The sequence below is a fragment of the Citrus clementina genome, unplaced genomic scaffold (genome assembly GCF_000493195.1).
Source record: "Citrus clementina cultivar Clemenules unplaced genomic scaffold, Citrus_clementina_v1.0 scaffold_8, whole genome shotgun sequence".
Lineage (NCBI taxonomy): Eukaryota > Viridiplantae > Streptophyta > Magnoliopsida > Sapindales > Rutaceae > Citrus > Citrus x clementina.
Window position 1 is genome coordinate 3149712 of NW_006262022.1, and position 11224 is coordinate 3160935.

Consider the following 11224-nt stretch of genomic DNA (forward strand, 5'->3'; position numbering starts at 1 on the left):
ATAGCATAAACTTGTAACGCATCTAAATCTTTGCTAGTTTTGTATGTCCATGGCTTGCATGGACCCAAGAATCTCCTTCTCTACTGACTTTGTAGAAACAAAAAATGAAGAAAGCAACTACAGAGAGGCACCAGTTTCTGCAGACTTTGAATTTTCCGTAAGAAACTACAACATGAAACCTGCTGACGAGATTTTCTTCAAGGGCATGTTGGTGCCTTTGAAGGATAATTGTGGCAACACGACGAGAAAGACGACTACCTTGCGAGAGGAACTGCTTGCTGATGATGATGAGTATGAACATGCACTGCCAAGAATGCCAAAGAGTACTGCAGCGTGGTGGAGGGAGAGACTGGGGCTTAAAAGGGCTCACATTCTATCTAAAAGAGGCGACACAAACGATGGGGTGCTTATGGAGGATATAATTGAAGAGAAGAAGTCGGTGTTTGTTAATGTCAATGAGGAAGCACCTGTTGGCAAGACAATTCAGGTAAAATGGGAGTGCCTTTCTTTTTTTTTTTCTTTGGAGAGGCAAATGTGTTTTCATTTTTTTTTCCTCATCGTTGATTGTTCTTCACAAGTGGGTTAGATCTTAACTGGATGATTTCATTTGTTTCAGGAACTTCTGATTGAAGGAGGGTTAAATTGAAGAGATGCTGTAGCAATATAAAACCTGCAACTATGGTGAGTTAAAGCAAACGAAGATCGAAAGAAGAACAAGAAGCAGGGGAAGCTACTTGCAAAGCAATATTGACATTTGGTTTTACTTCCATTTTTTTTTACTCTTTTTTTTTTTTTTTAATATTATTATTACATAACAACAAAGCTGCTTCTGGATAGAGCTGAAGTAGAGAAGAATTTGCCTGTCTTGTTCTGTACAAATGTTTTGCAGCTGAAGAACTTTCATGAACTAGATGAATTGACCGTTGTAATTTATTTATTCTATTTTTCAACAACTATTTATGATTTTGCCCCTTTTCTTACACACACATATATATGTATGTAAATCAGATGCTGCACCAACCCCTCTCCCTCTTCATCAAATGTTAAGAAGAGAGTTAAAATGACACTCATCAATTGACAGTCTTGATTGGAAACAAACTACAATGCACTTTCTCATTTAACATTTTTATCAAGATCAGTGCTGACTCAATAAAACATCCAGGATCTTCTCTTTTCATGAATTGCCATGTCACCATTCATCAGATGCGAAGAGAAAAGCATTTTAAGAAAAAAGGGGGGAAAAAAATTGAAGAGAGACGGGGCATCCCTCACCATTATTCAAAGGTTATTGGACATAAAGATTGTATCAACAATCAAGTACTTGAAGCTTCCGGACATTCTGCACTTTCCGCTAAGAAAATATCAATCAACCATCCCATTCATTCACAATGATTTCTACTTCATTCTACAATTTAGCTGAAAAGCACCACCATTGCCCACAATTAACTCATGCCATAATTTGGCTAGTCACAAGGGTCGAATTAACCAATGCAACATGCACTAAACACTTTGAATATATCATGCATCTCACAAGTCAGAAACCTTCAAAGAGATGTGAGGTATTGAATTTTTTACAACGAACAGGATTTATCTACAAACATGACAGAGGCTTTAAAAGAATACGATATACAACTTTTCTAAGTAAATCGAGTGGTCGCTCCAAATACCTGTACATCTGGCGTGGTTTTGTGGAGGATTTACGGCATTGTTTTAAATGAGTTTTCAGTAGACCCCAAACACCGTTAACAATATCCGTCCAAATTAATATTAATTCCTTATTTTTCAATTACGGAAATGTAACTAGTTATATAAATATTCTATATGTCAAATTCAAAAGAAAAGAAAAATAATATTTTGATAAAATACAACAAAAATTTATGTAAACCAGAGATTGTAGGGTTTTCACACATCATCATCCATTAGAACTAAATGTTGGGGAAGAACTATACTAATCCCAAAACCGAAAAATTTCAAGTCATGTGTTCTAAAACACCAGAGAGAAACAAAACATCACTCCTCCTCCTGGTAGATACATGTATTTTAAATAAACTGGAAAAGCTTTCAAAAGAGAGACTATAATTCGCAGAAAAGGTTCAAATTTTCATGGGGGCTCCTGCATTGGCCTCACGTAGTATTCACCCTTCGAGTGCAATGATAGCAAAAGGTAAGTTATGATTTTTGCGGAGTAGATGAAGGTTGATGATATCATAATCATTGACTGCATCATTAATTCCATTCTCGTGACCAAGTGGGACCCAAATATCTCTCCATGGATTCTCTTTTACGCTCAGGATCCAGGCTACAATACAAGCATAATTAAAACAGTCAATTTTTTTCTTTTAAGTTAGGATGTTCTTGTGATTGCAATTGATGAACTAAAAAGACTTACCTAATTCTGAGGCCACGAAGAGCATAATGCACAGCACTTGCGCAAGTATAAGCCGGAGCTATAGCAGCTGCAGGAACTCCCTGTACAACAGTTGCCAAAGCAGATCCAGGGCTGGCTCCACTCTGGTACATTTTCAGGGGTATTTGTTTGAACTAGAGCAGAAGCAGATCTCACGAGGCCATCACTGAGACTCTCACAAGCCTATCAAAACTCTGCAGATCAGTACCTTATCTATAACAAATACAGTACTCAAAATTTTATTTGAGTAAACAAGATAAGGAACATTAGCAGCTTATATAAAAAAAGGAGATAATGTGACTTGGGACTCTTATCATCTTACTTTTGAAGCATCTACAATCATAAGTATAGTACAGACAACATTGATATATATAAACATTTGAAAATGATGGTTTCTTTTAGCTGTTCAGCAGACATGCCGGGACACAATAAGGGAACTCTGCAGAGTGCAAACTATATGTTGCATCAATTCATAGTTTAAAAAAATAAAAATTTACCCATATGTTTAATCACCTTAGGATAATTGCAGAGCTTCTTAAGATTGAAGTAATCAAAATTTTCCCATAGTTTAATTACCTTTGGATGATGACAGAGCTTCTTATGAGCTGTGATATAAGCCAAAATATTGGATTGCTTAGTTTCTTTAGAGATACCTGTGGGGTTAATGACCAATATGAATATAAATCTCCTGGTCCTGATGCGTACTCGTTGACAGTGTATCAAGACTGTTGCGATGTTCGTAAGCAGAACCTGCTAGAGGTATTTAAGGAATTCTACAAGTTTGGTGTTGTGAACTCTTCTACTAACTCTGCCTTCATTTGCCTTATTCCAAAGAAGAAAGAGCCTTCAAAATTGAGTGAGTTCAGACCCATCAGTTAAGTGACAAGTCTTTACAAGATCATTTCTAAGGTCCTCTCTCAGACTCAAGGAGGTGTTAGGGGAGACCATCTCTTACTCTCAAGGTGCTTTTGTGAGGGATAGACAGATTTTGGATGCAGTTATAGAAGCTAATGAAGCCATGGAGGAGTATGAAAAAGCAAAAGACCTGGTCTTGTTTACAAAATTGACTTTGAGAAAGCTTATGATCACGTCGATTGGGAACTTTTAGATTTTGTGTTGGAAGCTAAAGGTTTTGGGCAGAAGTCGAAAAGTTGGATGAATGGCTGTTTAAATTCTGTCAGTTTTTCTACCTTCCTAAATGGTAGACCTAGAGGTAAGATTTATGTTCTAGAGGTCTTTGACAAGAGGACCCTCTCTCTCCCTTCCTATTGACAATTGTGGTTGATGTACTCAGCAAATTAATGGACAAGACTCAAGAATCTAGAATGGTTGAGGGTTTCTCAATTGGTAAAGAGAAAATCCTGGTTTCTCATCTTCAATTTGCTGATGACACAATTTTCTTCCATTTTGACGATATAGGGAAATTTCATAACCTTCCCAGTTGTGGATTTCTTTTGTGCATTTTCTAGCTTAAATATTAATTTGAGGAAGAGTTCAATTGTAGGCATAAATTTCCAGGAACAAAAGTAAATTGACTTGGTTTCTTCAGTCCCGTGTGAGATTGGGAATTGGCCTCTAAAGTACTTAGGATTACCTCTTGGGGGAACCCTTTGGAAAGCTAATTTATAGGCTCCAGTCTTAGGAAAAGTTGAGAGGAGATTGGATATATTTCAAATTCCTATCCAATCTGTCAGCTTGTCTTCCAAAGGAGGGAGACTAACTCCTATCCAATCTGTTCTTTCCAGCCTTCCTACTTATTTTATGTCTTTATTTCAAATTCCTGTTTCAGTGGCTAAAAGGATAGAAAAGGCTATGAGGGATTAATAGATGGAAGGCCTAGGGGAGGGTAAAAGTATCATTTGGTCAATTGGAGGGTAGTTTCTCAACCACAATCCAAGGGAGGTCTAGGGTTAGGAAATATTATTAACAGAAATAAGGCCTTGCTTGGGAAGTGGTTATGCAGGCTTCCTCCTGAAGTTAATTCTCATTGGTATAGTGTTATAAAAAGAATGGGTTGCATGAAAATGGTTCGGATGTAGCTGATGTAGTCAGGAGGAGTAGTAGATGCCCTTGGGTGTTTATTTCAAAAGGGAAAACAGATTTTTTATCCAATATTAAGCTGATAGTTGGTAATGGGCAGAGAGTTAGATTTTGGGAGGATTGTTGGATTAGGGAAGCTGCTCTTTGTGATCTTTTCCCTCGATTAAATAGGCTTTCTCCAGGTCGTGAGTGTTCCACAGCTAGCATGCTTAAGTACTCTGTTATGCAGTGGAGTTGGGATTTTAAGTTCTTTAGAAACTTGAATGATAGAGAAAATGAGCTATGTGCTGAGATGCTTCAGATTCTACATGAGGTTTATCTTAAAGATTTAAGAGGGGACATGAGAGCTTTGAATTTAGATAAATCAGGATGTTTTTCCACTAAATCTTACTTTATTAGACTCATAGATAACCCAATGCTCCCTCATTTTCTCCTTCTCACCTGATATGGAAAGCTAAAGTCTCCACCAAGGTGAAGATGATGGTTTGGTCTGTTGCTCATAGAAAAATCAACACAAATAACATGATTGAAAAAGAAGACCTAATATGGCAATGTTTCCAGATTGGTGAGTCATTTGTAAATATGCATCAGAGAATGTTGATTATTTGTTTCTTACTTTTTGTGGTCTAAGTTGTTTAAGATCTTTAATTTGAGAAAGCAGGGGTTCTATGGGACTGTGCAATCTTGGCTATTTTTTGGTTCTTGTGAAATAAAAGAAACTAGAGAATCTTTGATAACAAAGTTGGGGAAGATCCTTCACATCTATGGGACAAAGTGAAGTTCTGGACTTCCCTCTAGGCATCCATAACTGCTGAATTCAAAGATATCTCTTTCCTTTTTTTATTTTGCTTAATTGAGAAGCCTGTGTGTCCTAAGAGGGGGATGCATTCTTAGTGAGCTATGTTGTTTTCGGGTTTTGGAATATTTTTGGTCTACGTAGTTTTTCAAGTGTTTGTTTAGAATTGGACTTCTCATCCTTGCTTTTGTGGATTTGTAGTCCCACCAATCCTTGTACATATCTCAAATAGTTCTTTGGATATCTTTTGTTTCTTAGCAAAAAAATATGAATGAACATTTTTTTATCAAACTTGGTAACTAAATAAGAATGAAACTCACATTTTCATGTATAAGGTGGTTATATAGTTCTGACTGGAGTGGAGTCAACTTGCAGCAAACAACTTCACTATCTACAGGTGAAACATAGAATAAAAAGTGGCAGAAATTAAACTCAAGATAAGGTGAGATAAATAAAAAAGTGATTGGACCAAAAGAACTAAAAAAAAAAAAAACTTAGAGACCTGAAACAATTTCATCAACCGATCATAATTGGAATTCCCCACGTGGCCAGCTTCCTAATGTGCTCTTTCAATTGATGAACCAGCGGATTTTATGTCTAGAAGTTCCAACTCTCCATATTAATTTCTTTCACAAGGTTCCGGACCAAGATATACCAGGTAGCATCATTAGGTACAAAGCCATTTGCTACTCCTTTATGAAGAATTAAAAAAGCATCATCAAAAAGACCCTCCTTGAAGTGCCAACTAATCAAAGTGTTATATGTAACAGCATCTGGATAGATTCCTTCAGCTTGTAGCTTATCAAAAAGATTTAAAGCCTCTCGAATGCAACCCATCTTGCACAAACCATTTATCAAGCTGTTATAAGTAACTATATCTGGTGTCAAACCTCGATGAATCATATCCCTTAGAAACTCCAGTGCTGTATTTGCTTTCCGCGTTCTACAGAGCCCATTAATTAATATATTGCACGAGATACTACTAGGTTTAATTCCCTTTCTCATCATTTCTTCAAACAGCCCCAAACCTTTATCAACGGCCCCTGCATTGCACAGTGCTTTTATTAGACCATTGTAAGTAATTTCATCAAGAGGACATCCCCTAAACAACATATCGTTTACAAGCTTATGTGCTTCATGGAGAGATCCTCTTCTTAGAAAAGCATGAATTAGTGTGTTGTAAGTTACTGTGTTGGCAGTTACACCCTCCAATAACATATCCTGATAAAGACCCAAAGCTTCTTCAATATGATCACCCTTGCACAGGCCAGATATTATAGAATTAAATGTATATATGTCACGCTTGCAGCCTTTGCTAGGCATTTCACCAAAAATTTCCATTGCCTCAAGGATCTTACCAGCACTACACAGAGCATGTATAAGGCAATTATATCCAACTGTATTCAAACTAAGCCCCTTGGACAACATCTCATTTACGATTATATTAGCTTTTTCTAGTTGGCCTTCCTTGCAGAACCCGTCAACTAATATCGTGTAGGTGACGATGTTAGGCTCACAACCCTTCACTGCCATCGCATTAACCAATTCAAGAGCTGAACCTAAACGCCTCTGCTTACACAGTCCATGAATCAATATGTTAAAAGTAAACACATCAGGGTTACAGCCAACGCTTAACATGCTATCATAAAAAATAGCCTTGGCTTCATCAAAACGTCCACTTATGACATACCCGTTAATCACGGTGTTGAGCAGCACAACATTTGCAGATGGTATCTTGTTCAACAATGCCCTTGCTTCATCAACTCGCCCAGTTCTACACAACCCATGCATCAAAACTCCATATGTTATATCATCAGGGGTGAATCCTCGGACAAGCATCCGGTCAACCAATTTTGCTGCCTCATGAATCCGGTTGACCTTGCACAGGCCATGGATAACATCATTGAAGGTCTGAACATCAGATGTGCAACCCATCAGAATCATTTCTTCCAAAAGCATTAGTGCTTCACTCACTCTATTACTCTTGGACAATGCATGTATCAAAGTCTGGTAAACCACAGAATTCGGCACACACCCATGTTTGGTCATATCCCTTAGTAGGGAGCATGCAGAATCCACTTCATTAACCATACAGAGTGCTTTCATCACAACCCCAAAAGTATAAACAGTCGGTGAAATACCCTTACTCAACATATCATAAAACAAATTTGGCGCAACCTTATGACAATTACCAGCCACTAAAACATCCAAGGCAACATTATAAGACCTAAAAGTAGGTTGACAACCATAAACACTCTTCATATCCAATAACAACCGAGTAGCTTGCCCTGGCACTCCCCCTCTTCCGTAATATTTCATAATCAAAATGAAAAGGGACTCCCTGAAAATAATACCCTCTTCTTTCATTTGCAGTAATACACTGTCTATAACTTTAAACTCCTTATTGGCACCAAGTTTATCTATGAACACATAGTACACATCAAAAGTATGACAATAGCCCTCCTGGGAACCTGCCCAAGTGAAAAGCTCCATGGATGTGTCCACGTCAAGTGGCAATCGAAGTAATTTACATAGCTGAAAAGGTGTAATTTTATGGAGAGACTTTCTAAGCTCGTTGAGATCAAATGGTTTGAGCAATCTCTCCCACTCATTTTCAGATTCTGAGTCATTGCTTTGACAGATACTTCTAGCTGTACAATTTCTATAATCAATAGTACAACTGTTGCTAAACCCAAATGAGAAAAATACAAAAGAAGGTCTTTTGAAGAGAGATTTAAAGAGGGTTTTGCTCACATGTGAAGTGAGCTTTGGACTTTTTAACATGGAGTGTGTCAGTCAATATGTAGCCGAAGAGATAAGAAAGAAGACGGAAACTAACCATTCAACGACCATGCCTCTCCAGACAACATGCTGCGTAATTATATTCTGCAACAAAAGAATAATACTGTACTTATATTATACCAAAAAGAAACTTCACAAAAGAAAATTACAAGAGGAACGTTCATGATATCATCTTATTTCCGGCGGATGGAGGATGAGACCGGTTAGACAAACGGCGATGGTATAACGGTCATTAGAGACGGTGGGCCTTTTTTTCTTTTTTCTTTTTTTTTTCGAGAGAAAATTGAGATTAAGGAAATACTGTTGAGAGGAAAACACAAGGGAGGGAGCGTCTGGAGTTACGCCATGTTGGTGGCTTGTTGTTGTGTGTGCATGTGTGTGGTAATAAAATGTGTTCACCTATGACTTTAAGACATGTTAGGCCTCGCTTGATTTGCTCACGTGCCACGTTGGAAAAGAAAAAGGGCAAAAAGCAAAAAATAAAAAATAAGAGGATGCTGGTGTCAGCCCCGGGTCAAACTCCGAACTTGAAAAAACGACGTTGTTTTAAGGACCAATTTTTGTTAGGATACATGAGCCGCTTTCTTCAGGCAACGATGTCGTTTTCAGGACCATTTTTTGGTTTTACTCCATTCAATAGGTTAGAGGCAAAGAAAACATGAATAAGGGCATGACGCTTTAATTCAATAAACAAAAACAATAAAAATTAAAAAAGAATCTCTAACCAAATAATCAAAGAAGGTAAAACCAGCAACCTAGTTGAGAAGGATAGACACGAAAAAAAAGACTAATAAATAAATAAAAAAGACAAAACCTAAATCAGCCAAAGATTGAAGCATTACATCAGGTGCATAAGTGGCCGCCACTTTGTGAGTGGTTGTGGCTATCGCGTGATGGCTGTCGATGGTAGTGACAACAGCAGAGGGTACACATGATGGCTGATTTGTGGGTGATTTCAGAAGAATTGTGGCTAGAGATTTTGATCGATAACGGCGGATTTGTGGGGAGAATTTTGGCTAGAGATTTCCATCGATAATGGAAAGGAGAAAAACTTTGCAAATGGTGCGTTTTCGGCAGAAGGCAAACGCTGCGTTTTTGACTTAATAAAATGGTGCATTAGTTTGGAGTTTGACCCGGTACAAATAGCTTTTTACCTAGTGGATACCTGATGCAGATGAAATATTGTAGTCAGATGGGAAAGCACTCATTTTTAATAATCAGAATCTTTTGGTGTGAAATATATACAATAAAAAACTTTTATTTTAGAGTGATTCTGTACACACTATTAATTAAAAAAAAAGATTATGATATTAGTTTGTACTACTTATAAATAAAAATACATTTCATATTATATAAGTTATAGTTTTTTTTAGATTCCATCTTAAAAAATTTGCCTCCATATAGTAATAATTATTTGTATATTCCCAACAAAATATGTTGTGTCACATTAAATGTTTAAGATAAAATAAAAAAAAAATTCAAAATTGTTTAGGACTAAGATTTATTCTTTAGAGGTTAGACTTTTATGATTAATTTACATATTCCCAACACTATATAGATTTATGTACTAATTTTTTCAAAACATGTCTATCTCTTTTACAATATCTGTACATTAGATTTGACATGCTGCATTAACTAATTACTAACGAAGTGCATATTTTACCTTTATATCACTTGCACTAAATACAACTAAGTTAAAATAATAATTTTTATAATTACACTCTATTAAATTATACCCTCCTTACAGTAATAAATTAGTTTGGTACCCAAAAAAAGATATGTTGAGGGGGCTTGGTTCAAGTTGCAACTAGATGTACAATCGTAATCTTTTAAAGTGAGAATATGATTTTGTTATTACGGCAAGGGCGCAGATTCGAGTTACAACTTGATGCATAATCATTATCATTTAGAGTAAGAATATATTTCGGTTGTTGAGAGCACATGCTTGAATGACAATTTAAGACTGAACTTTTTATCTCCCTTCTAATTTGGTAGGAACCAATAATCTCACAGATACATGATATCAAATATTAACAGGTATATAAAGCCGACTATTGGAGAAACAATGTCACCTGAAACTGATGTACGCTAGTCTCAGTAACTAATAAATTTTAAGTTGGAACAACTATGAGTGCAGGAGACTTTGGACTTACCGTTCTGTACATCTCAAAAATTGCACACAGGCAGTAAAATAACGTCCCCTTGCTCATGATTTCTTAGACTATGTGACCTTGTACTATGTTAATTGACATTGTAATTTTGAACAAATATGTTAAATATAATAATAGTGGGGTTATTTAAACTTACTAAATTTCTCTCTGCACTCATCTAAGAAAATTTATTAATTATAAGAATTAAAAATCTCCAAACTGCACTTTATTCATTTCCTCCCTGCTTCCCTATTTGTGTTTTCTCTTTACAAACAGAATTTGTTACAGATCTATGGAAAAGTAAAAAACGACTCACACAGAAAAACATCATTTCATTGTGAATTTGTGATTGCTGGTGTCGTTTTCATTCAAATTTTTATCATCTACGAAAGGCTAAACTCACTTGATTTGGCCACTGGTAGGGCTGAATTTTAGGGTCAGTTTCATCACCATTGTAATCTATATGTTCCTTTTTTCAATCACAGAGAGAGAGAGAGAGAGAGAGAGAGAGAGAGAGCGAGCTACAATAATCCCTCTTCCTCTTCATCAACTGTTAAGAAAAGAGAGAAAAATTACACTAATCAATTGACATTCTTCGTTGACAACAAGCTGCCGCACTTTTCTCAGTTAACATTTCATCAAGATCAGTCCAGAATCAATAGAACATCCAAGACCTTCGCTTCTCATGAATTGCCATATCACACCACTCATTAGATATGGACAAAAAGGCCTTTGAAGAAACCCCACCCCCCTAAAAAAAAATAAAAATTCAGGGCATCACCATTCAAAAGTTATTGGATGAATATTGTACCAGCACTCAAATACTTCAAGCTTTCTGACACACTGCATTTTCCGCTAAGAATATATCAATCAACCATCTCATTCCTTCACAATAATCTCTCCTTAAATCTACAATTAAGCTGAAAAGCATCACTATTGCCAACCATTACATTGTGCCTCGTTTAGCTCAAACGGGTCTAATTAACCAATGCAACGTTACACTGAAATTGGTTATAATTCCATAGAGAC

At 36.5% G+C, this 11224-nt stretch overlaps 2 protein-coding genes across 6 annotated transcripts; one reads left to right on the top strand and one right to left on the bottom strand.

Moving 5' to 3' along the window:
* On the top strand, window positions 1-896 carry LOC18034428. Its single transcript, XM_006422970.2, has 2 exons — window positions 1-487; window positions 617-896. The coding sequence occupies exons 1-2, from the start codon at window positions 44-46 to the stop codon at window positions 644-646; spliced, it is 474 nt and encodes a 157-aa protein (XP_006423033.2). The 5' UTR covers window positions 1-43; the 3' UTR covers window positions 647-896.
* Window positions 897-1836: 940 nt separating this feature from the next.
* Window positions 1837-8406, bottom strand: LOC18033652 (pentatricopeptide repeat-containing protein At5g64320, mitochondrial). Of its 5 annotated transcripts, XM_024178938.1 has the most exons (5): window positions 5746-8406; window positions 5564-5634; window positions 2921-3251; window positions 2390-2620; window positions 1837-2299 (listed from the first exon to the last, which is right to left on the bottom strand). In XM_024178938.1, the coding sequence occupies exon 1, from the start codon at window positions 8025-8027 to the stop codon at window positions 5841-5843; it is 2187 nt and encodes a 728-aa protein (XP_024034706.1). In that variant the 5' UTR covers window positions 8028-8406; the 3' UTR covers window positions 1837-2299; window positions 2390-2620; window positions 2921-3251; window positions 5564-5634; window positions 5746-5840. The 5 variants fall into 5 exon arrangements, with proteins under 5 accessions (XP_024034706.1, XP_024034704.1, XP_024034707.1 ...); XM_024178936.1 differs by lacking the exon at window positions 2921-3251 and having other exon boundaries at window positions 2390-2590; XM_024178939.1 differs by lacking the exon at window positions 2921-3251 and having other exon boundaries at window positions 2390-2615.
* Window positions 8407-11224: the final 2818 nt, after the last annotated feature.

Coding starts and splice junctions, on each gene's coding strand:
- LOC18034428 (XM_006422970.2), top strand. CDS start 44: ATGTCCATGGCTTGCATGGACCCAAGAATCTCCTTCTCTACTGACTTT. Junction 488..616: donor CTGTTGGCAAGACAATTCAG/GTAAAATGGGAG, acceptor CATTTGTTTCAG/GAACTTCTGATTGAAGGAGG.
- LOC18033652 (XM_024178936.1), bottom strand. CDS start 8,027: ATGTTAAAAAGTCCAAAGCTCACTTCACATGTGAGCAAAACCCTCTTT.